This window comes from Wyeomyia smithii, chromosome 3 (assembly GCF_029784165.1).
Source record: "Wyeomyia smithii strain HCP4-BCI-WySm-NY-G18 chromosome 3, ASM2978416v1, whole genome shotgun sequence".
Taxonomy (NCBI): domain Eukaryota; kingdom Metazoa; phylum Arthropoda; class Insecta; order Diptera; family Culicidae; genus Wyeomyia; species Wyeomyia smithii.
The window spans coordinates 204,829,301-204,855,041 of record NC_073696.1 but is presented as its reverse complement, the minus strand read 5'-3'; the positions used below and the strand labels follow the sequence as shown (position 1 = coordinate 204,855,041).

Below are 25,741 nucleotides of genomic sequence, written 5' to 3'. Positions count from 1 at the left end.
ATATAATGGCTGTTCTTGGCAGTACAGTGTGCTTAGCAACCCTGTATAATTCAACATGCGGCAATATCATTTTGTCTGTGAAATCGACTGGAGTGGCAGCGAAAGTGTTACCATATGGACAAGCTTTTTAACGAAGAATTTTAACGACGAAGGTAAGAATGCGAAGATGAAGAAGTGTCAAAATTTAACAAAAAACCGGTGTGCTGAAATTCTTGAAACTCAAACTAGAAAATGATCATTCAAACGTGCCTCAGTGCTATGTCTGGTTAGCCAGAAAGTAAATTGGTTCTGCTTTTTTGATGTAGTAAAATATAGTGAAGTGAACAAGAACAGTGAAGCATCGTTTCAAGAAAAGCAGTGTGTTGAATTAACTGCACATTTTTGAACATTGCTGTTAAATTTTCTTAACCTCAATCCCGCGCAGGGATTTGTTCTATTTAGACAGCAGGCTAATAAAAGCGTCCTAGCAGTTGGAAAATGGCTCGCGGAAAGGCAAAACGTGAACCGGCTACTAATGGTGATGCACCTCCAGCGAAACTGGTTCGTTCATCACACAAATGTAAGCAAATTGATTATTAAGAGTGTGATGTCATGTTGTGTAAGTTTTTTTTTTTTTTCTCGGAAACAGTTGAATTAGCACTTCCAACGCTACCTAAATCATGCGGCAGTGTACTTTCATGTGGCCAGGGAGAATTCGGCCAACTCGGTTTAGGAGAAGATGTGATGGAAAAAAGTCGTCCTGCACTAGTCGATGGTATGAAGGATGTGGTGGACATTTCTGCCGGAGGAATGCACAATCTATGCCTGACGCGTAAGGGCGAAGTGTATTCATTTGGATGCAACGATGAAGGTGCGCTAGGTCGGGCTACTAATGATGACTCCGGCGCGGAATTTCTACCCCACAAAATCAATCTCCCTGCGCCTTGCTTGAAAATATCAGCCGGCGACTCACATTCAGCCTGTCTGTTAAATGACGGACGCGTCTATGCGTGGGGATCATTTCGGGTAAGATTTTTTTTCGTCTAACGGTTTATTTTTCATCCATTTAAATTGAACAGCTGTTTGCTGTTTCCCGCTTTAACTGGTCTGTCTCACAAAACTGGTTGTCGAAATTCTGGAAGGGACTTTTACCTGCGTAAAAACTCTTTTGGAAGGGGACTGGTTTTACCTGTGATGTAGTGTGAAGAATGCCAAGGGGAAACATAGGAAATGCATTTTACTTTTCTTCATGCAGTTTATACGTTGTGTGATGCTGTAACAGCTGGTTGCCATTTTGAGTAGAACTTCTTAAGCCCTTCAGCCGTTGATTTCAATGGCGGGCTCGTATCAAAGCTAGTGTTAATCTCGCACTTGGAGCACACATACGAGTACATTCGTTACTCATACAACTGCTTCGGGAAGGTCTGAGAAAAAGCATGTGGAAATGCCTCAGCAAGGCACCTTCTTGAAAGGAGGGTTTCGCTACCAGAAAAAGCATCTAGTGTTGGTGCATGTAGCACTTTCGGTTAGTTCATTTGGCCTGTAATAGTGCATTTGAGTATGAAGTTTCGTACGATAGTGAATTCACTATCACGGGACATCCGTGAACAACTGAAAACTGCTATTTGAGAAAGCGAATTGCTAGCATTTTTAGTACGATTTGCGAGCTGCTGTCGTCTCGTGAGAGACTTGCGGTAGAACTCAATTCAGACTAGTCTAACACTAGCTTTATTTTCGGTCTGAGCAAGACGAGAAGTTTCGGGTGGTACTAAAGTTGTTGGAGTACTTAATACTGCGTTAACGGCATCACATTCGGAAGATTAGTTTTTAAATTATTAGTGCTTTCGTTCGCAGATTTCTGTTTTATGAGACAAGCAAGCAGTTACCTTATAAAATTTGATTTCGTTTTCCGCAATTTCATAGGACTACCACTTTTAACTCATTTATATTTAGCGATTCCTGTCTACTATAATGCTGTGCTTAGCAAGTCTGTGCCATTTGCATCTTCACCGAAATCGAGTTTCTTAATGGAAATAATTATTCATACATAGCTTCGTAACAAGAAATGAAGTCAACATTTTTCTAAATAAAAAAAAAAAATATATCCAAACTCATTGTCCCATCTCGTAAGAAGCAATGCTGTGAAATTGTGACAGGAGGTAATTTTTTGGTTAGGTTCTCTTCACTTTCATTCTCTCATATGAGCCGTTGCGAACCAGAGTGGTCTATTCTTTCAAACAAAATGTTCTAATATAAAGGTTACACACTTAATCCAAAAAAAGTCGTTCGGTAATTTTTTTACAATAATCCATCAGTAAAGTGTAATAATACCGGTATTCCTGCAAAAAAGCATCAAATTAACGACAGTTCTGTAAGATCTGTAAGTTTTACCATAATTTTGTTAATTTTTACCGGAATATTTGCTTAATTTTACATTTACATTCCTTTTCTCTTAAACCTATTAATTTGAATACGTTGCGTTGGTGAGCATTCTCTACCTCCACGCTTTCAACACTAACACAATCTTTCTCTAAAAAACGAGCCTTTTTATTCTACGCTAAAATGAGATAAACAAAAAACGATACAACCCCACGCAGGATAAGCCATACACCACAGGTAACCCACATACTAATAAAATAGACTTCCTCAAGTTTCTACGCGTGAGTGCATGCGCAATCACGCTATGCAAGAAAGGGTGAAAAATACGAAAGGGCCGAAACAAGGAACAACTCCTTTTTGACTTATCCTTTCCATTTCAATTTCGTTCTCATTTGACATGGACCAACTCATCGTCGCGTGCCAGCATCAACTCTACCATCTTCGAAAAGGTATCAATGCGTGACGACGCCACACTAGTAATGGCCTCATATGCAAGAGTCTTTAAATCTATGTCTGGATGGAGCAACTTTAGCTCTTCAAAAACATGCATCCCAGAAAAACTCATAAAAATATCTTTCTTTTTGTAAAGTGCGTTTTTGATGCGCGACCAAGAGGGCGACGGATCCTCTCTTTATACGTTCCTTGGAACAGGAACGGGTCGACAAAAATGTTTCTTAGAACAGGAAAACAACTTGAGTTTTTTAAACTTGTACATTAAGCCTAAAGTACAGTTATTTATATTTTATTTATATGGTTACATATGGTTTACATAATAATTGTTTAGCCTTTAAGGCTCTGCATCTTTGTTTTGAGGTTTGCTGGTAGCTTAATTCTATAGATTTACATTATTTGTGTAGAATTACAGTTCATCGTTTATAGATTTGTTTTTAATTGAAAGAGAAATTTTGATAACCTACTTAACTACGAATAACTAACTTAAAACTAACTTGAAACTAAAGTAACAGCTCACGAATGATCTGGTGAGGTGACCTGGCGCAGGACTCTCTGAATCTATTCAAGGATGTTGTTCTCCGTTCCTCCAGCGCTACGTGTAAACGAAATAGAAGCTTTTGGTCCAGGGAGAGACCAAGATAAACAACCTCACTCGACCATTCGATGGAAGTGTTATCGAGGTGGATTCTCACATTGGCAGGCGGAACAAGTCGAGTTGATTTTGAATGCGAGAATATAATAGCCTGGGTCTTAGCTGCATTGATGCAGATCTTCCAGCTGTTGAAATTGTTGGACAGGACATCCATACGCGTCAAAGCTCTAATCACTGGACCTTTGTAGATAATGGAATTGTCGTCTGCAAACATAGACAGGATGCTACCACCCGGAAGGGAAGGAGCATCTGAGGTAAATATGTTGAACAGGATGGGACCAAGAAGGCTACCCTGTGGCCATATGGCAATTTTTAGTCCCGTGTACAAACAGCAGGCAGTTAGAGCATTGGGTGACGTCACGAGGCACTTGTTTGTAGCGCTCCCAGGCTACGATGATGTGAAAAAGTGCTCGGACGGACTGCAGGTCCGCCTGGCACGTTGAATTTTTCTCCAGGTTTACGTGATATAACTGATCACGGTACTTACGAGTTTTGTTGTGACGCGTCATCTTATGGATCTGGATTGGTTTGAGTCCTTTCGTCTTTAGTTCCTCCAACAGAGTGTCAACTTCCATGTCAGGAAGACCGCGGAGAACAACCTTGAGGGGTTTTACTGCTTCGATATCGTGGGAGAAATATTACACCTTGTGTTTCTGCAGTATCACTCGCACCGCCTTCTAATGATTCATCCAACCATCAGTTTGTATCATTCAGTGCACATGCGGATGGTGCATTTCAGTCCTTTGTCAATATAAAACACTATTGCTTCAAGTAGACCTTCCGGGCAACCTTTCACATAGAAAGGCGGGATGTTCTCCTTCTCCACTATTTCGGGATCCGTGGCGTTTTCCAGGACAGCGAATCTGTTGGCCAGAAGCTTTTTAGCCGCAGGATCATGCGTATTGTCAGGCCGAGGCCGTTCCCCCGTACTGGAACTGGTTTTTGATTTACCCATATCAGGGTTCACCGTAGCGTCAATTTCCAACGCGAAAACTGAAACTTACAAACGAACGTACAAAGCGAACGAGGCGTAAAATGAACAACTGTTCACCGTTCTGTAACGTGATAGGGACGATTTGGTGAAGAACATCGTTTTTCTCATGTAGGGAGCTATTCACCTCATTTTTATGAGTCGCACTTGTGGCATTTCGTCCACTAGAATGTAATAGATGATGTTTTCGCCCACAACCTTCTACTGGGCAAGGCTTTGAAAATTCACATTCGTTTGCTCTGTGTGTGTTGGAATTACAAGAGGCGAAACAAAGTTTTTCCTTAATCGCAACCTCATACCTTTTATTTAATCCTAACTGTTTAAATTTATAACAGTCAGTAGTTTTGTGTTTCTTTTTGCAAATCACACAAGTAGTCTTAGATTAGATATTTTGTGGAAACGTGGCCATTCTTTGGCTGTTTCACCAAACTTAGGCAATTCCATTAGGGCTTGCGTCCAGTTTTCTACTGGCGGATCTTCAGTAAAGCTCATCGAGCTGCTTCGATCAGTCTTCATTTTGCCGAATGACTGAATCATTTGGGCCGATTCTACCACGTCTGGTCCTGATAGTAACTGTGAATTAAGAGAAATAGTTTCCACTTTCGCAGCTGCGTCAAACACCAGTCTTGGTTTTGGCGGTTGTTTGTTACGAAATGAGGAAGATAAAATGCTTTTGAAGTTTCTATCACATACTCCTCTGCTTTTAATTTGCGGATGTAACCCTTTTTTTGGTACTCCTTAATTTTACCGATATACTACTCTCTTAAAGCAGGATTTTTATCCATCTTCTTTTCTTGCTTCAGAAGGCGACTTAGCGTAGTTTAAAACTGTATGGAAGATCAGTACCATGTAACTATTTTCCGTACGGCTTTGGAAACTAAATCACTTTGCGGTACCCAAAGGATTCTATAGAGAAATCATCTGCCAGTATTTCTCTAATAGATTTTCCCTCTTGTTTCACCTCTTCTATTGTTAACAAGTTTTTTGCGTTGATATCTTTATCACTTCCGCCATTGCCAATCCTAGATTAGTTAGCATGGCGATGGGTTCACTATTGCTACGCTAGCGCTTCTTTCTGCAGGAAGCATATTGGCTAGTAGCGTTTCTTGTGGCTTCAGCCACTCGAAAAAGTTTTCTAAAGTAGGAGTTATAAAGGGATTACTTAGGGAGAAAATGATTTTCTCCTCATTCAATTGCATGACCCCCTTTCAATGTTATGTGGCCGGTATTTTACTTGCCAGGTCTTTGAGTAACCTCCGGTCATTTCAATATTCTTTCCTATCCAGGCTTTTCATCGTAATAACTAAGCTAGCTACTCCTGAAAATCCTATTAAAATCTGTTGTCGACTACAAGAGTTTAAAAAAATTGAACGTCTTTCTTATTAAAGGGTTAAACTCCTCGGGTTACCTTAACCGACGTGCAAAGTACCTTTTCGCATTCGAAAGGCTTCTACACGCTAGGGATAACCTCTGGAAATTTAACTTTCGGATGAAGAAAGAACTACGCGAGTTCGATGTTAGCTAGTGGTATGATTTTATTTGCAGCAAATCGAGGGTTTATATACAAAATTTACAAATTGGAATCTTATGAACTATGCCTACGTATGGTAGAGTAAAAGAGAGAGAAGATTCTCCTAATCTTCGTAAGGGAACAAAAAAAAACGTGACAGAATTTCCTTGTAGCTGTTGAAAGTTTCCAGTACCCATTTCCTCAAATTGTTATCTTTGGACAATTTACGTTCCATTATTTCTAGTCTCCGCAGAGCGTAATTATAGTTATTCGGAAACGTTGTATTGTCGCTCTCCACAGTAATGCTACTTCATATCGTCCATTCGTGTACTTCAAAGTTTCCTTAAGAATCTTTTCCGATCTTATATCATCTTCAGGTTGCGGTAGTTTTTCGACTACTTTCACTCCAAACGACTCTAATGATTCGAATCTTCGCATTAATGCGTTTAGTTTTTCCTCTTCTTGAATCATCATCACGTGTTCGTAGTCCACAGTAGAAGATATGTTTCCAAAGATTAGCCATCCAAGCTTGGCTTTGATGGCGATTGGATCCTTTTCTTCTCTCATTTTAGTTTCCATCGGAACTAGTAAAAGACTATGATTCAGGCCTATTAATACTGTCGATCGTGCTTGGCAGTTACCCTTTATAGGCAAATTCTTCAGGTATGAATATTGATTAACCATCTTTTTGTAATCCAGGGACTGAGCAGGTAATTGTAGATTCTTTACCGTTTTTACCGACTTTAGTGTGAATTTTTTACCCGATGTTCCGGTAATTTTAAACTGCACGTTTTTGCTTATTTCAGTACGGGTAACATTTTGAGTCCATTTTAATTTCAATGTTTCTGTTCTTCCTTCTGAATCCAGTTGTTCGGCTATTCCTTCATCGGCGAGTGTTAATGAGGAACCTGCATCTAAGAAAGCATAAGTGTCCACCTTGATATCACCGTTTCTCAATGTTAATAACTTGGTAATATCGGTTCTGTTTTGCCTGGTCGTGATGATTGAATGCTTCTTCCGGGGCGGTCGGTGCAGGTTGACTTCCCGAACAAACAAGACATCTTTTTAGTTTTTCTCTACTTGTGTTGTTTTCGGTGGCATCTGTAGTGTGGAGATTCATTTTGCGTGGCGGTTCTTTAACAGCTTGCATTTTCCTTAACGTTGCTGCATGAGGCTTCAGCCACTCGTTTAGGTCGCTCAATTTTTCATTGTCGTTGTGGTTTTCCTCAGACCACTTTATTTGCAAATTAATCGGCAATTTTTTTACTGTTTCCTCCACTAAACGGGGATCATTCAAATAATCTTCTTTGTTCTATGCCGTGAATTGGCCACAAGAATGTCAAGAGCGTCTGAACAATCGGCTACGACATTAATCAGATCTTTGTAGACTATTTCTGGTCTACCCAAAACGTTCTTGTAAACGTATAATTATTTGATCCGTATTTTCAGGATCCAACATTAATTGCTTGACGCTTCTCTCTGCGTCTCCATACAGAACTTTCTGTAGTCTAGTCAAGTTTTCCAACTTGGTAAGGCACCTTCTTTGGTGGTCTCCGTAAATATTTTGTGGAAACGTGGCCATTCTTTGGCCGTTCCACCAATTTTAGGCAATTCCATTAGGGCTTGCCTCTTTAAGTAGATCGTCCAGTTTTCTACTGGCGGATCTTCAGTAAAGCTCATCGAGCTGCTTCGTTCAGTCTTCATTTTGCCGAATGACTGAATCATCTGGGCCATGGCGTCTCGATTGTCCTCCAGTATTTGCGACATCATATCGCTAGGGAAAGGGACTGCTTTTAGTCTATAAAATTCATCCAAAATAGCCGTGAACTTTAAACACAGCCAAGGCTTATCTTTAGAGGGCACCATTCTCAACTGCGCACAGCTGAGATGGAACCATCGGTCGCATTCATCGCATGCGACCATGTTTTCCTTCGTATCCTCGGCAGTGCACAAACGGCAGTTGCCATTGGGATTCTCTACAAAGTAGTTCATCTTTGAGTGGTGAAGGGGTAGCGACTTCCTGGACCGGGCAAATGTCGACTACAGGAGTTGAAATAATTGAACGTCTTTCTTATAAAAGGGGTAAACTCCTCGGGTTATCTTAACCGACGTGCAAAGTACTTTTCGCATTCGAAAGGCTTCAACACGCTAGGGATAACCTCTGGAAATCTAACTTTCGGATAAAGAAAGAACTATGCGAGTTCGATGTTAGCTAGTGGTATGATTTTATTTGTTTTTTTTTTTATTTTTTTTAATAGATTCAATATTCTTATTTTTTTTTACGGTATTTTCATTATACATTTGTTTTTTGAACATTGTAAGAGATTCAATTTTATCAACTTTTCAACTCTGATTTTTCCGTTGAATCTTTTGCAAGTAGGTTCTAGCACAGGTTCTCCAGACCGACGAGGCGTATAAGAGCATCGGCAGGATGACCTGTTTGTATACCGTCAATTTATTCACGACGGATAATTTCGATTTTCGGTTGATTAGCGGGTACAACTTCTTCATTAGCACTAAACTTTTCGTTACTGTTTGTTCAATGTGGGGGCGATAAAGTAGCTTATGATCATAGGTCAAACCAAGGTAGCAAACATTTGACGACCAGGGAATATCTACATTGTTCAACCGAATCTTTGCTTTCGGCACCAAACGCTGACTATTCCGATGAGGAAATACTATGGTCTGCGTTTTTGCTGCATTCACACAAATTTTCCATGAGGTGAGATAATTCACAAAGGCGTTAAGCCCAGTTTGCAGCTTTTTAACTATTTGGTTGATCTGCAAACAGCGACAGGATGCCTCCATTGGGTAGTTCAGGAATAACTGATGTAAATAAATTGTACAGAATAGGACCAAGGATGCTGCCCTGTTGAACACCAGCTCCTACGTCGTATGGGTCAGACAGGCCACCCAGCACACAAACCTGAGATTTGCGCAGCGTAAGATAGTTATGCATAAATTTCACTAGATAAACGGGATAGTTGTAGCGCTGTAGCTTGTAGATAAGCCCTTCGTGCCACACGTTGTCGATTGCTTTTCTATGTCCAGGCAGGCCATGGCAGTTGTTTTAGATAGCTCCTTGTTCCGATTGATGAGTTTTGTTACTCTCTGCAGTTGATATGTTGTTGAATGGCCTCTGCGAAAACCGAACTACTCGTCCAGGAATATGTTGTTCACTTCTGCGTGGCACAGAATACGGCTGTAGATGCATCGTTCGATTACCTTGCTGAGGGAAGAAAGCAGACTGATGGGACGGTAGCTTTTGGGGCATGTGGGATCCTTTCCTGGTTTCAAAATGGGAATCACTTTCGCCAGTTTCCACTTTGCTGGAAAGTACGCCAATTCAAGGCATCGGTTGAACACTTTTTCCACCACAGACAAGGCTGTTGGTCCAAGGTTTCTGAGCACAAAGTTGAACACTCCGTCGAATCCGGGAGCCTTCATGTTCCGAGAGAATTTGATGTTGTTTTGTACCTCGTCCACTGTTATCCGCTGATCAGGTGGTAAGATATTCGGTGTGCGCGCCAGAATTACTATCGATTCGCTGACAGCTGGTACGATTCCACTCACAATATCACGACCAAGATTGTGGGAAGCGGCAAAATGCTGAGAGATAGCACAAGCTTTTTCGCGGGAACTTAGCAGAGTTTCACTATTCACTATCAACGGCGGAATGGGTTTTGGTTTGTTCTTTAACACTTTAGCCACACGCCAAAATGGCCGTGAGCAGTTGGGCAAATTACGTAATTCGGTTGCAAACTGTCTGTGTTCACTCTCTCCAGACCTTCTTGAACGATTTTTATCAGCTGTCTAGCGTAGAATCGGTGCCTAGGGTTGCGGGTACGTTGATATTGCCTTCGCAGCGAGTTTCGCAAGGAAATTATGCGCTTAGTGTTATCGTCGATTTGCGCAAACTTACGTGTCATTGGAACAGATGGGATGTAGCGGTACTCTGCTTCCTGGATGACGTCTATCATGGACTGTAGAGTACGATCGATGTCTCCAGTGCTGTTCAAAGTGATGTCCGCATCAAGATGGTTTTCAACATACCGCTGCAGCTGAACCCAATTTGCACGATGGTAATTTCTTCTTTGTTGAACTTGGCGCCGCTCTACGTTAGCACCAATCTCAGCGATGACCGGAAGATGATCCGAGGAGAGCTCTGTTATGGTTTTCGGAATCGAAAATCGATCGGTGATGTTGGTCAGAAAAATGTCAAGCTTGGAGCCTACATCACCAGGGGAGATGTAAGTTGGCAATTCCGGATGAGCGGGATAGTAATATCCAGCTTCGGAATCTTCTACGATGATGTTACCATTTGAGTTGCACCTGGAGTCACCCCAAGCGGAGTGGCGAGCATTGAGATCACCTGTGATGACGAAATTGCCTCCTCTTCTAGGCAGTTTTTGGATGTCGTTCTTCAATTTCACCGTGGTTCCATTTGCCCGTCGAGACTGCTTCGGACAATAGACCGCAATAAATATGATTGGTCCATCAGTGGTGGTAATTTCGATTCCTACAGCTTCGACAAAGCTTGTGTTGAAACTCGGTAGTGATGTGTATGGTATTCCTCTCCTTATGGCGATTGCAACCCCGCCCCCAGCTGAGGTTGTGCGATCCAGTCTGACTATCGAGTGTTCCGGCAGGTAGAAGTTTATGTTCGGCTTCAAATGTGTTTCGGTTATTGCAGCGACATCGATGTGCTGTGTGTTCAGAAAATTTTAACTAGTTTTAACTTCTTGTTGGCCACAAAGCGGGCATTCCAGTTAAGGATTCGAAAGAATGGATCCATGACGGTAGTAAAAAGTCATCATGACCGCAATCTGTTCCTGGTTGGTGCGACAAGCCTTTGTTTGCTGATCGAGTTTAAGAAAAAGCGCAGCTAGCTGTTCTATCGAGTACAAATTGCTACTTGCTGGGGGCATGCTGGCAGCCTGTGCATAACTCAAAAATCCGGGGGGGGGGGTCCCGGCTAGGAATACCACCAGTTGGAGGAGGTGGAAACGGCAACGTACTTGAAGTCGCTGGTGGGGTTGGTGTAACGCTAGGTTGTACAGTTTTTCTTTTCGACGGTCGCTGGCGATTGGCAATTTCACTTCGAATTTTGATAAATTCTGCTCGTTTTGGACAGGAACGGCTGTTCGTAGCATGCTCATTGTCACAGTTGAGACACTTGATTTGTTCGGCTTCCTCAACAAGACAATCCACTGTTCGATGCGAACCTGCACATTTCATGCAGCGACTCTTGATGTGGCAATGCTTTGTGCCATGTCCATAGTTCAAGCAGTTGGAACACTGCGTGACATCGCGATGAATCGGTTTGTATCGCTCCCATTGCACGATGATGTTGAATAGGGCGGTGATTGTTTTCACTGTGCTTAGTGTAGTTGACCCCCTGGTCAGGTGGATCAGGTAGAACTGATCACGATATTTGATGGCTTTGTTGTTGGTGTTGATGGCTTTGTTGTGGGGTGGATGGAACGACGATTTTGTAGCCGTCTGTGCATAGCCTCAGGGTAGCTACCAGCCCTTTGCTGATAAGTTCATTGAAGTGTTGCCTAAGTCCAGGCGGGAAACCTCTTACGTAGAAAGGCGGCATTTTCTCCTTCTTTTCCGTTTTCGCGGTAGTTTGGTCAGCCAGCGATGCAAACTTGTTAGCCGCTAGTATCTTCTTGGCGGTTCCATCATCCTTTTCAGCAGAGTCACGAGGACGCTTATTGCTTTGCTCCTTACTGTAACCCGTTTTTCCCATTTCGTTGGGACCCGACAACGTACTGTTGTATAACGAATGCGATAGGTAAAATAAAACTTTCAGTTGTTGTAACAAACACGTCTGTACACACCAAGCGTGAGACGAAGAATATTTTTTTTTTATTTGTAGCAAATCGAGGGTTTATACACAAAATTTACAAATTGGAATCTTATGAACTATGCCTACGTATGGTAGAGAAAATGAGAGAAAAGATTCTCCTAATCTTTGTAAGGGAACAAAAAAAGAACCATCCGCCGCATTCTCTTGCCAAACGACAATTTTGCATTCGATGGTTCGTGTATGATAAACAGCCGAAACATATTTTTTTCGCTAAAAGAGTATCGTTCCTTCTTTAGGGTCCTTGTTTTTTAGTTTTTGACAATGTCTTATGACTTCCCGAACAAACAAGACATCTTTTTAGTTTTTCTCTACTTGTGTTGTTTTCGGTGGCATCTGTAGTGTGGAGATTCACTCTGCGTGGCGGTTCTTTAACAGCTTGCGTTTTCCTTAATGTTGCACTTTATTTGCAAATTAAACGGCAATTTTTTTACTGTTTCCTCCACTAAACGGGGATCATTCAAATAAGCCGTGATATTGGCCACAAGATTGTCAAGAGCGTCTGAACAATCGGCTACGACATTTCTTGCTTTCTATCTTATGGAAGGCAGTTCATTAATCAGATCTTTGTAGACTGGGTCTACCAAAAACGTTTTTGTAAACGTTTAATAATTTGATCCGTATTTTCAGGATCCAACATTAATTGCTTAACGCTTCTCTCTGCGTCTCCATACAAAACTCTCTGTAGTCTAGTCAAGTTTTCCAACTTGGTAAAGGCATCTTCTTTGGTGGTCTCCGTAAATATTTTGTGGAAACGTGATCATTCTTTGGCTATTCCGCCAAACTTAGGCAATTTTTAAAGTAGATCGTCCAGTTTTCTACTGGCGGATCTTCAGTAAAGCTCATCGAGCTGCTTCGTTCAGTCTTCATTTTGCCGACTGAATCATCTGGGCCATGGCGTCTCGATTGTCCTTCAGTATTTGCGACATCATATCGCTAGGGGAAGGGACTGCTTACAGTCTATTAAATTCATCCAAAATAGCCGTGCACTTTAAACACAGCCAAGGCTTATCTTTAGAGGGCACCATTCTCAACTGCGCACAGCTGAGATGGAACCATCGGTCGCATCCATCGCATGCGACCATGTTTTCCTTCGTATCCTTGGCAGTGCACAAACGGCAGCTGCCATTGGGATTCTCTACAAAGTAGTTCATCTTTGAGTGACGTTCATCTTGCTTCCTTTCTTATGGAAGTCAGTTCATTAATCAGATCTTTGTAGACTATTTCGGGTCTACCAAAACGTTCTTGTAAACGTTTAATAATTTGATCCGTATTTTCAGGATTCAACATTAATTGCTTGACGCTTCTCTCTGCGTCTCCATACAGAACTTTCTGTAGTCTAGTCAAGTTTTCCAACTTGGTAAAGGCACCTTCTTTGGTGGTCTCTGTAAATATTTTGTGGAAACGTGGCCATTCTTCGGCTGTTCCACCAAACTCAGACAATTCCATTAGGGCTTGCCTCTTTGAGTAGATCGTCCAGTTTTCTACTGGCGGATCTTCAGTAAAGCTCATCGAGCTGCTTCGTTTAGTCTTCATTCTGCCGAATGACTGAATCATCTGGGCCATGGCGTCTCGATTGTCCTTCAGTATTTGCGACATCATATCGCTAGGGGAAGGGACTGCTTTCAGTCTATTAAATTCATCCAAAATAGCCGTGCACTTTAAACACCGCCATCTTTAGAGGGCACCTCTCTCAACTGCGCACAGCTGAGATGGAACCATCGGTCGCATTCATCGCATGCGACCATGTTTTCCTTCGTATCCTTGGCAGTGCACAAACGGCAGCTGCCATTGGGATTCTCCACAAAGTAGCTCATCTTTGAGTTACGAAGGGGTAGCGACTTCCTGATGGTTTCCTTGAAGACTTCGTAGGGTTGATTGTGCTGATGATTTCGCAAGGTTGATCATCGTAAAAAGAATCGTCGCAAGGTTTTAAATAAAGGACCGATACCAACTAGCTCCTCTCTGGAGTGACGCCAAATGTCGACTACAGAAGTTTAAATAATTGAACGTCTTTCTTATAAAAGGGTTAAACTCCTCGGGTTATCTTAACCGACGTGCAAAGTACCCTTCCGCATTCGAAGGGCTTCAACACGCTAGGGATAACCTCTGGAAATCTAACTTTCAGATAAAGAAAGAACTACGCGAGTTCGATGTTAGCTAGTGATATGATTTTATTTGTAGCAAATCGAGGGTTTATATACAAAATTTACAAATTGGAATCTTATGAACTATGCCTACGTATGGAAAAGGAAATGAGAGAGAAGATTCTCCTAATCTTCGTAATGGAACAATAAAGAACGCGACAGAATTTCCATTCGCCTAGTCAGGTCAAATTTGCCTACCCGGGAACCCAGTACCTGAACGGGAAAAAAGGTTTCGAGCGTTATCGTCTCTTTCTTTACATGCGCCTACAACAACATTCGTTCAGGCAGTTACAATATTTTGACAAACGCCGGATTTTCATTCCCTATTTCCCTACTTAAGATAATAATGCGTACGCAGACGCGCCGGCTGATAATAGGACTCATCGCCCTTTTCTTTGAGCATTACCCGCCTATAATTCACACAGTCATTAACGCTGGCTAAACCTAACAAACTAGGAAAAAAGACCTTTTACGATCAGTGCACTCGCACGGGTCTAGAAATTCTATACCTGCTTCTAATCTAGCACCCGCACGAAGGGTTGGTCGGGAAATCATCTAGGTAGCGATCTCTAAATAAGGGGAACCTATTTGCGATTATTTTTCTGCCTCAAATTTCCTTTCCAAGAAACAATAATGAATGAGTTGCTGAATGACTGTTCGCTGTTGGCCCATTGAAAAAATGTAAAACTGATTACCATATCTTTAAGCTCTAAAAATGCGTTTGTTACATCTGTCGTTGGTCTCCCGATTAAATTCTCTTTCAGTTGTCGGGTTTTTTAACTCTCAGATGCCTGCTTCAATTGCCTAATTTTCCTATCTCTTGATGTTCTTTTTTGAACGCAAAGTGCAACACACGAACCTTTAGAACCAACTTTTCTTCTTTGAATATAAAGGGCAACACACGAACCTTTAGGGACAACTTTTCTCTTTCCGGAAATTAAGAACGAGACACGAGTTTTAAGAGGTTTAAATTATTACTTACTACTTCATTCAATTTTACTTACATTTATATCTCTAATTCTACACTTCTTAACTCTACACTAAGAAAAGGAAAACCAGCCTTAAAGTGAGACCAGGTATTTTTTGCCTGCTAACGGGCGTGAACTATGCTCAAAGCATCAATTCTTCTCTGTAGGCAGGACAGATTCGCTAACCTTCTTCGTCTCGCAGGACGAATCTGTGTCGCCACGCAGGACGAATCTGTGTCGCCACGCAGGACGAATTTGTTTATTTTATGTCGCCTCGCAGGACGAATTTATTTATGTTGCTTCGTCTCGCAGGACGAATCTATGTCGCCTCGTAGGACGTGATTGTTTTGGGTTTCCCTATGTTTGCAGTACTAAACTTGTCCAGGACCCTGTTTTGGTTATAAAATATCTATGATCTAATCGCAATACGCTTGACGTTATCTCTTCGAACGTCTTCTTACATTTTAAACAAATCCGCGGTTAGTCTTTTATGCACGTGGTCAAAACCAGCGGTCGCGTTCGTCGCAGGCTACCATAGCGTTACACTTTTTTGGTTATTTACAAAGTCGGCAATGACCATTTTCATTGGCTACAAAATTTCTATCCATTTCGGACTCCCTGCTTGTTGTAAACACCGGCCGTGTAAGTACCGGTTCGTCAGTGCTTCGATGTCTGATGAAGACTATAATTGCTGGCTGATGATGTCCCTTTGCTGGACCTGCCTCGTACTAGTGACTCAACGCTAGCCTCTAGCTAGTATCAAGATTCAGTTCTACCGGCCGATGATGTCGGTCTAGTTGGAATTTCATCAATTTCGCTTTCGTAGCGACACCGATTGAAAAGCCTTTATTCAAACTTTATATCAATTTATGTTTAATAAACAAAGAAGAAAGAAGTGACGATTAAATTACCAAACTATTCCAAGATTGGACTACCTACATGAAAATAAAACTGCTTTCAATCTAGGATTATCACTGTAGGCAGAAGCACTAACCTCACGATCGTTGGGGTTGGGGGTGGGGAACCAATAGAAACGTGAATTAATGGACTTACTTTTTTCTCGTTTCCCGATAGGATTCGCATGGCAACATGGGACTTACGCTGGAAGGTAACAAACGGTTACCGATCGAAGTTCTTCCTGGCATCAAATCGGTTGACATTGCTTCCGGTGGCGATCATCTGGTTATTTTGACTGAGATTGGCCATGTCTATACCGTTGGATGTGCCGAGCAGGGTCAGCTGGGTCGTATCTCGACCCGAGCAGCATCCGGCGAGTCCCGACGGGGTAAAAAGGAACTGCTGAAACCCGGTGTCGTCACATTGAGAGGAAAGTTTGTTCTCGCCGATGCTATTTGGGCTTCTACGTATTGTACCTACTACAAAGATCGCAACACATCTAAAATCTTTGCTTTCGGATTGAACAACTATTGTCAGCTTGGCATTCCAAATCCGAGTGAAAATGTAGTGAAACCAGTATTTGTACCGGAATTGACCAGCTTCACAGATGTTCGGACTATCACAGGAGGCCAGCATCATACGATGGTTCTCAAGAACGATAATAAAGTGTACGTAATTGGACGCAAAGAATATGGTCGGCTTGGGTTGGGAGATGTTCCAGCTGATGCGAAAACATTAACCTTGGTTGATATGCTGGCCACTAAAAAAGTGGTGGACGTTTCTTGCGGCGATTGTACATCTTTTGCAGTAACGGAGGGTGGCGAAGTTTATGCATGGGGAATGGGTTCTAGCCAGCAGCTTGGAACTGGAAGCGAAGACGATGCAATCAAGCCTGTGCTGTTGGTCAGCAAACAGATCCAGGGCAAAAGGATTCTAAAAGTGTCCAGCGGGGGTCAACACAGCTTATTCTTAGTAGAGGATAAACCATCCAAAGTGAGTTATACCAACGAAACATACCGTCAGCTTCGGGAATGACGTTTACGAATCTATGTTTATTTTTCCACAGGAACGTACACCCGTACCGGATGTTTCTAAACCTGCTGCTAAATCTAAGAAAGCCGCCACTATGGAAAAAGCAGAACCATCGTCAACTTTGGATGAAGCAAGTAGTAGTGTGAAGTCGGATGAGGTGACGAAAGAAGCATCTGAAAAACCCAAAACTAATGGAACCGTGCCGAAAGATAAAAATGATGGTGGAGATTTAGTGAGTAGTAGCAGCACTGTGGAAGAGACAGCAGACAATAAACCATCTGCCCGAGGACGCAAGCGAAAGCTTTAATGGCCTGATGAAAAGCACGACTGCTAGTAATATTTAACAGTAAATATTTTAAGTTAGCTAGAGAATGAAAGCAACACTTAAGACTAAGTGCTTTTTGTAGCATTGTAAAGAAAAAATCTTTACAATTTCGTATTTCATGGTTTGTTAGACAATGTCGGTTCACCCTAATTTTTTGTTCTTATTGTACTGTAGCTTTTCTTTTGTTTTCTTATGAAGCCATTTTCTTGTTTGCAACATACATTAGACTAGGCATTTCATTCTAGTTTAAAACCTTGTTATCTGTAATTGTTCTATGCAGAAAAAAATCAAACTTGAATATGCTCCTGACGAAATATTCAACTTAAATCCGTTTTCTCGATATAATGCACGTATTTAAAATTGTACATGATAATAAAACTTTTCAATTGAAACAAAAGTATTTTTAATCGACAGATTCAAACTAGTGCCGAAACAATATAACTTTTTCGATTCAATAGTGAGGCTGATTCACAACTTGAGGCTTACTTGTATGTTCTGAATACGTACCAATTCAATAACCTCAATGCCTATCTTTAAGGTATTTAATAACACCTTATCGCACACGAACTCACTAAAATCGTTAAACAATCTTTAGATAGCAATATCAGCAACATTTAAACGCGAGTCTATTGAATTAGCATGAATTCAAAGTATATACGCGAGCCTCAAGTAGTGAATCATATTTTCCTAATAATTTCTGCCACTTTGGAAAGATTTAAATAAAAAAATGTTAGAAAAAAACAAGGTATTTATTAGCTTTTCATGAAAGCTGCTGTCTTTATTTACCCCTGAAAACGTTAAAAGGCTTCAAATCTTTGGTGATCACAAAATTAGCACCATCCTTGCACATGCGCATTATCAGCCTGGCAATGTTGCGCGAATCATCCAATCCACAATGTTGCCTCCCCTCAAAAACTATATCCAAATTTGTCAGAGCATTTGCAAAGCTCTCAGGGCGGCGCTGATAAAATTGCTATTAATTCATTAAATTTGTTGGAGCGTTTTCATTAATTTAATTTAGAGTTTTTAGAGTTATTCAACTTAGAGTGTAAGATCATTAATGCGACAGAGAGAGAGAGGATGAATAAATCAGAAGTAGATGAGTATTGAACGCGCTCGGATGTGTTTTTATACTACTCGTGATAATACAGTCCATTTGAACATTTTCGTTAACATTTTGGTCCTACTCCGCCGGATAAGGGTCGAGAAAAGTGATGTTGATCACCTCTCCTAGCGTGGAAAGCGTGAATTCGTTATAAAAAGGTGTTTTTCGTCAGAAAGAAGTGTGAACTAAATTCAACAAAATGGCGTCAAGCCACGAATCCTTTTGATTTCGCAGCAGCGGAAACGACGACATTGTTGGAACTTTCTAGAACAGAAAAAAGATGGCGACCGCACGAACACCAAACCAGAAAAATAAAAACAAGACACCGAAGAAAGATAAAGTTGAAAACAACGGTGAAAACGGAGCTGGAGCATCGGTAACGTTATCAGTTAGTGACCAGTTAAACCAACAAAAAGAAAAGGACAATCGAAGAAAAATGGAAGACGGCTTAAAAGTGCTTGTTATTAAAAAAGAAACAGTTGAAAGGAAAGTCCAGCGTGTATTAGTGGCGCTCGCAGAAATGGACGAACCGAAAAACAGGCATTTACTGCAATTACATTTGAAAATGGTGGAAAGTGCATATATCGAATATAACGCATTACAGGATCAGATATATAGTCTTAATGTTACTGCAGATACCCGAGCTTCAGAAGAAATGAGATTCATTGAATTTGAAAAACTTTATTGCGATGTTGTTGTGCAGTTAACAGAAAAAATTGAAGTAGCGGCGGTGAAGAGTGAAATCGACAAAGCCGCTATGTTACCAGCTAATGTTCAGCCGTATATTCCACCATTGAAGGCTCCGTTACCAACTTTCGACGGTAAATACGAAAACTGGTTTGCTTTCAAAAATATGTTTGAGAACGTAATGGATCGCTATCACACCGAAACACCAGCCATCAAGCTGTACCATTTACGGAACGCATTGGTGGGAGCTGCAGCTGGCATTATCGACCAGGACATCATAAACAATAACGATTATAATGCTGCCTGGGAAACGCTGGAAGAGAGATATGAGGATAAACAGGTCATAGTCGACAAGCATATCGACGCGATTTTTAACATGCCAGCAATGATCAAAGAAAATGCGAACGCATTGCGCAAAATTATTGATACGTGTTGTAAACATGTTGACGCCCTGAAAAACTTAGAGCTTCCTGTTCAGGGTCTTGGTGAGGTAATGCTGCTAAACATTTTATCGAAAAAACTCGACATCGAGACGCGAAAGGCTTGGGAACTTAGTCAGACTAAGGGAGATTTGGCGAAGTACAGTTCTACAATGGATTTCTTAAAAGAGCGGTGCCGTGTTTATGAGAAGATTAGCCGATGCAGTAAACCAACCGAAATTGTGAAACAAATTCGTCCTATAGGGAAGGCTGAGCCTAAGATACATAGTCTTGTGGCTGCCACTGGGAAGTGTTCGCATTGTAGAGAAGATCATGAGTTGTGGAGGTGTGAATTATTCAAAGGCGCAAACCTTAGCGATAAATATGCATCCCTTCGCAAGAGTGGTTCCTGCTTCAATTGCCTTGAGAAGGGCCATATAACCGGTAAATGTAAATCAGAGCATAACTGTAAAAAATGTGCTAAACGTCATCACACGATACTACATCCCGAAGACGCACAATCTACTGAAACTGAAACTAAGACAAATCCTACAACGAAAAAAGAAGCTCCCAAAGCTAATTCTGAAGCCAATACGTCATCAGCATCAGCAAACACTACCGGTTCTGTTTTATGTTCGAACGTTGAAGATGAACAGGATACATTACTGGCCACGGCGGTAGCGACTATCATTGGCCCTGGTACTAAATCATCAACATGCAGGGCTGTGCTAGATTCAGCTTCACATAAGCATTTCATCACCGAGGCACTTGTGTTGAAACTTGGATTAAAACAGAAGCGAAGCAATTACACCATTATCGGAATTGGTGGTAATCGAATGACGATTCAGTTCAAGGTACACGCTCGAATCAAATCCAGAATAAATGAATATGTGTCACCATGCTTGGAATTTTTGGTGGTGAATAAAATAACAGGAAAACTTCCAGTACAATGCATCGATCCAACGCGACTGAAGATTCCTGATAACATCGAGTTAGCGGATCCATCATTTAATGTGCCCGGTCAGGTCGAAATCCTGATTGGATCTGGTTTGTTCTTCAAGTTGATCAAAGGTGGACAGTTGAATCTGGAAGATCATATGCCGGCAGTGCAGGAAACTCAGCTCGGTTGGATTGTTAGCGGCGTTATTCCAACCAATCACGTTGGTGTTGGGCAAGCTTTATGTGGAACTTTAACAGAAAACGATGTGGGTAAGTTGCTTGAACAATTTTGGCATTTCGACTCTTACGATGAGAGGCCGGTAAATGAATATTCCTCGGAAGATGCTTGTGTTGCACATTTTTTGGATACACATCGACGTGATGATCATGGCAGATTCGTTGTTCGACTGCCTTTCAACTCGGCTAAAGAACAGTTAGGCGATTCTCGAGAGATGGCCAAGAGAAGGTTTTTGGCTGTGGAACGACGATTGGACAGAGATTTATCTCTCAAGACGCAGTACATTGCCTTTATGAGAGAGTACAAACAGATGAATCATATGGCAGAAATTACACCTTCGGTTGACGAAATGCCTTCAGATGCATTTTACCTCCCACACCACTGTGTGCTAAAGCCAACGAGTACTACCACAAAGTTACGGGTAGTTTTTGACGGCTCAGCTGAATCATCGAGTGGTGTTTCAATTAATCAAGCGCAAATTGTTGGTCCTACCATACAGAATGATTTAATATCTATCCTTCTGAAATTTCGTTCGTTTCGATATGCGTTGAGTGCTGATATACCAAAAATGTATCGACAGGTAGAGGTCCATCCTAATGATACTTGTTTCCAAAGGATTTTCTGGAGGGAATCTAGAGACCACCAATTGAAGATTTATAATCTGCGAACGGTCACATACGGACTAGCTTCATCGCCGTTTCTGGCAACAATGGCATTACGACAGCTTGCTGATGACGAGGAACAACTATATCCGCTGGCGGCAAAGGCAGTAAAAAATTCTTTCTACATCGACGATATGCTTTCAGGGGCTGATTCGGAAGAAGAAGCAATCGAACTATTGCAGCAGGTTAGGGATATGCTGCATAGTGGTGGATTCGATGTTCATAAGGTGTGCTCGAATTCTTCTGCTGTACTCCAAGTGGTACCTGAGGACAAACGAGAAACAATTAATAAAATCAACGATCCAGAAATCAATATGTTAATGAAGACGTTGGGAATCGCTTGGGAGCCAACGACCGACAACTTTACGATTTCTTTGCCCAAGATGCAGGTGTCGCAGCCATCGCAGTTAACTAAAAGAATTTTGCTTAGCGAAATTTCGAGGATTTTTGATCCACTCGGCTTTTTAGGTCCAGTTTTGACGACGGCGAAACTAGTGATGCGGGAAGTTTGGATGCTTCACTTAAAATGGGATGAAGTGCTTCCACACGCACTTGCGAGCTTCTGGTTAGAGTTTCGTGATCAACTGGAACATGTTGAAGGCATCAAGATACCACGTTGTGTACTAAGTGGAAAACCTTTGAATTTAGAGCTGCACGGTTTCGCAGACGCGTCTGATCTGGCATACGGTGCTTGCCTCTACGCACGTTCAATTATGAATGACGGCCAAGCTAAAATGAAACTAATTTGTAGTAAGTCACGTATCTTACCGAAAAAACAGAAGAGTGGAAAAGAATTTACAACACCGAGAGCGGAGTTGCAGGCAGCATTAATGTTGTCCCGCTTAGTTGCAAAAATAGTTGAAGCGCTGGAAGTGAAGTTTTCCTCCATTATTCTCTGGAGTGATTCACAAATCGTCCTGTGCTGGATACAAAAATCTCCGGAAGCATTACAGGTTTTTGTTGCTAACCGCGTGAAGTTGATTCAATCTCTGACTGATGAGTACATTTGGCGTTACATTCCTTCCAAATCGAATCCCGCAGACTTGATTTCGCGTGGTGTTCAACCGCAATTGTTACCGAATCTTGAGATGTGGTGGAGCGGTCCATCGATCTTGAATCAGGCTGATTGTGAGCTATCGTTGCCTCCCTTAGTTTCCGATGTAGATTTACCAGAGCTTCGAAAAACAGTTCTTGTATGTTCGAGACAGCCAAAGAGAATGAAAATGTTTGACACAATCAGCAGATTTTCGATTATGCAGCGCAGCATGGCCTACGTTGTTCGTTATACCGATTATATCAGGAGCGGAAGAGAAGTCCTTACAAAGGGGTTACTTACAGCTGACGAAATGAACCGAGCGATGTTACTTATTGTACGACTGGTTCAAAATGAATGCTTCGCTGCTGAAATAAGGGCTTTGAAGGAAGAGAAATATTTTGAACATCCACTGAAATGCCTAAATCCTTTTTTCGACGAAAATGATAAGATTCTCCGTGTAGGTGGACGCATTAAAAATGCTGCTATTAGCTACGATAGCAAGCATCAAATGTTGCTTCCACAGAAACATCCTGTCACGCTGGCTTTAATTCGTTACCTGCATAGAAGTAATTTACACATTGGACAACGTTCATTACTTGCAGTAATTCGACAGCAATTTTGGCCGTTACGGGCAAAGGCTACGATTCGGAAGATTATACACCAGTGTACACCATGTTATAAATTATGTCCAAAACGAGCCACGCAGCTGATGGGTGATTTACCGGAGTATAGAGTGCAGCCAAGTCATGTTTTTGAAGTTGTTGGAATTGATTTCGCTGGACCTTTTAATTTAAAATCGTTGGCCTCTATTAGAAAGCCGGTGTTGACGAAGGGATATGTGTGTTTATTTGTGTGTATGGCCGTAAGAGCTATTCACCTTGAAGCCGTTTCGAGTCTTTCAACGGAGGCGTTTTTGGGAGCACTGCAAAGATTTGTAGGAAGAAGAGGTTTGCCACGAAAAATACTTTCGGACAATGCAACCAATTTCACCGGTGCCAATAATGAGTTAAATCATTTGGCAAATTTGTTCGGTACAGAAGTGCATAAGAGAAAATTAAACGAGTTTTGCGTATTACGAAACATTGAATGGTCTTTTATCCCTCCCCGAAGCCCTCATTTTGGAGGGATATGGGAAGCTGGGGTAAAGTCGGTAAAGTTTCATCTACGACCAATTTTAGCTGCACATAATTTAACATACGAAGAGTTCAGCACGGTCTTAGTGCAGATAGAGGCGATTCTCAACTCGAGACCGTTGACGCCTTCTTCAGATGATCCTAATGACATTACCGCTTTAACACCTGGGCACTTTATTATTGGACGGGAATTCCAAGCCATTGCTGAGCCATCTTACGCACATCTCAACATTGGTAGACTTTCGCGATGGCAAATGCTGCAGAACATCAAACAGTCATTTTGGAAAACTTGGTCAAATGATTATCTTCACGAAATGCAACAGCGACAGAAGGACTTCAAGATTCACAAATTTCATGTGGGTTCTTTGGTATTACTTGTAGACGACAATCTGCCACCATTGCAGTGGAATTTGGCGCGAATTACTGAACTACATCCTGGCAGGGATGGTCACGTTCGAGTTGTTAGTTTGCGTACAAAAGATTCGACGATTAAACGAGCTGTAAAGAATATATGTTTGTTACCTATGGATGGAGAAGAAAGGGTTTAATTGAAATGTTCTCATTTCAATGGCCGGGAAGATGTTGGAGCGTTTTCATTAATTTAATTTAGAGTTTTTAGAGTTATTCAACTTAGAGTGTAAGATCATTAATGCGACAGAGAGAGAGAGGATGAATAAATCAGAAGTAGATGAGTATTGAACGCGCTCGGATGTGTTTTTATACTACTCGTGATAATACAGTCCATTTGAACATTTTCGTTAACAAAATTAATAAATTTTCTAAACGATTCAATTATTTCATATAACAAATTACCATGTAAATAGCTTTAACATCGATCCACAGATCGAAGCAGGCTGGTTTAGCGATTCGTTTTCGAGCGCATTCTTTGCTCAAGCATGCTCCCAAATCCCAGTCGGACCAGGTTGCAAATGCTACACTTCCGGTTTGGTCATACGGATTTGTTTTCGGTAGAGATAGATTTCGTTCCGCCAGAACTTTCTGCAGCCATTTGCCGAATAATAAAAGGCAAGTGTTCAGAGGCACTCCGGCATCCACCTGTTCCTGCCGGATGCCGGTTAGTTCAGTGCAAAATTCACTCAGTCTCGGATTCTCAACCGGCATGACATGCTGGCGAAATTCTGCCTCTATTTTGCCGGTTTCTAAATTTAGCAGCACTGCAGGAAATTCAATAATCTCGTATTTTTTCCATTTTTGTGTTTCCTTAGGCCAGCAAGTGGCTTCGAAATCTACGACAATGATATATTTGAAGGTTTGAGTAACATGTTTGCAGGTTTGTTGACTAGCGGCATTATTCACGGATAGTTTTTCGACGGCTTTCAGTGATCTGGAAACAAAGGCTAACGATGATTTTGATTAAGGATGACTAACTATACATACCTTGCTAGATTTGGTAGCGATTGTTTCGCTGTTGATCGGCTCATGTTTTTTGTGTATCGATTATTTAGAAATTACTTCAAATTGAGTTTAAAAACACAGGTCACTTGATTGGCATGTTTAAAATTTCACCATATTATACAATTTAATACTACATGCTAAACAGAATAAAACACTGAAATTACATAAAATTTTCTTGAAAATTACAAATTTAAATCCGTTGTTCGTTCGAAGCGATAAACTAACAGAAAATATGCGAAAACAAGTGAAATACACTATGCTCCTAATGAATCTGCTTTGAGCAGGTTGTTTTTAACATTTTTAAATACTTTTGAACTCAATCATTTTTTGAACATTTGCAGCTAACCGTGTATGCTATGAGATGAATTTGATTTGATTCATTTTTGGAGCTGCGAAGCGACATCTGCGCACAACTAGATAAACCTTACTAAATCTTACACGCTTGCCAAATATTGCTTCAAAATCTGTAAAATTTGACCAACCCTTGTACGTTGTAAGGTAGTAACTAATACAACATAAATCTCAATGCTCGAAATTAAACTCTAACAAAAAAGGAGGATGAAATTACAAAAATCTGATCTGATCTCAGCCAGTTAGGTGCGTCGATCTGAGTTTTCGAATCCCAACGCCGATAAACGAGTCGACGGTTGTGGAGTGGCGTGACCACTCACAACCAACCCAACTGGTCTAGTGTTGCCGACGCCAGGAAATCGTTATGTCATAGAAATAAAGCCTAATTCCATTAGAAAATAATTTAGCTGGTGTTTTTTCGGTTCGCTTATAAAAGTAAATGGGTGAACTTATTGAGAAGTCTTAGAAATGCTGTTGTATCTCTTTTTTTCTTGTAGAGTTTGCATAACAAAACACTATTGAACTTGAAACTATTATACACTTGAATACC

The 25,741-nt window shown here is 41.2% G+C and overlaps 2 protein-coding genes across 2 annotated transcripts; one reads left to right on the top strand and one right to left on the bottom strand.

Moving 5' to 3' along the window:
- Window positions 1–165: 165 nt before the first annotated feature.
- On the top strand, window positions 166–17,602 carry LOC129730059 (regulator of chromosome condensation). The gene is made up of 4 exons (XM_055689078.1): window positions 166–559; window positions 629–1,005; window positions 16,026–16,841; window positions 16,915–17,602. The coding sequence occupies exons 1-4, from the start codon at window positions 478–480 to the stop codon at window positions 17,185–17,187; spliced, it is 1,548 nt and encodes a 515-aa protein (XP_055545053.1). The 5' UTR covers window positions 166–477; the 3' UTR covers window positions 17,188–17,602.
- LOC129730060 (ERI1 exoribonuclease 2-like) lies at window positions 17,588–25,189 on the bottom strand. Its single transcript, XM_055689079.1, has 4 exons — window positions 25,066–25,189; window positions 24,823–24,994; window positions 24,238–24,769; window positions 17,588–18,178 (listed from the first exon to the last, which is right to left on the bottom strand). The coding sequence occupies exons 2-4, from the start codon at window positions 24,864–24,866 to the stop codon at window positions 17,984–17,986; spliced, it is 771 nt and encodes a 256-aa protein (XP_055545054.1). The 5' UTR covers window positions 24,867–24,994; window positions 25,066–25,189; the 3' UTR covers window positions 17,588–17,983.
- Between the last annotated feature and the right edge of the window lie 552 nt (window positions 25,190–25,741).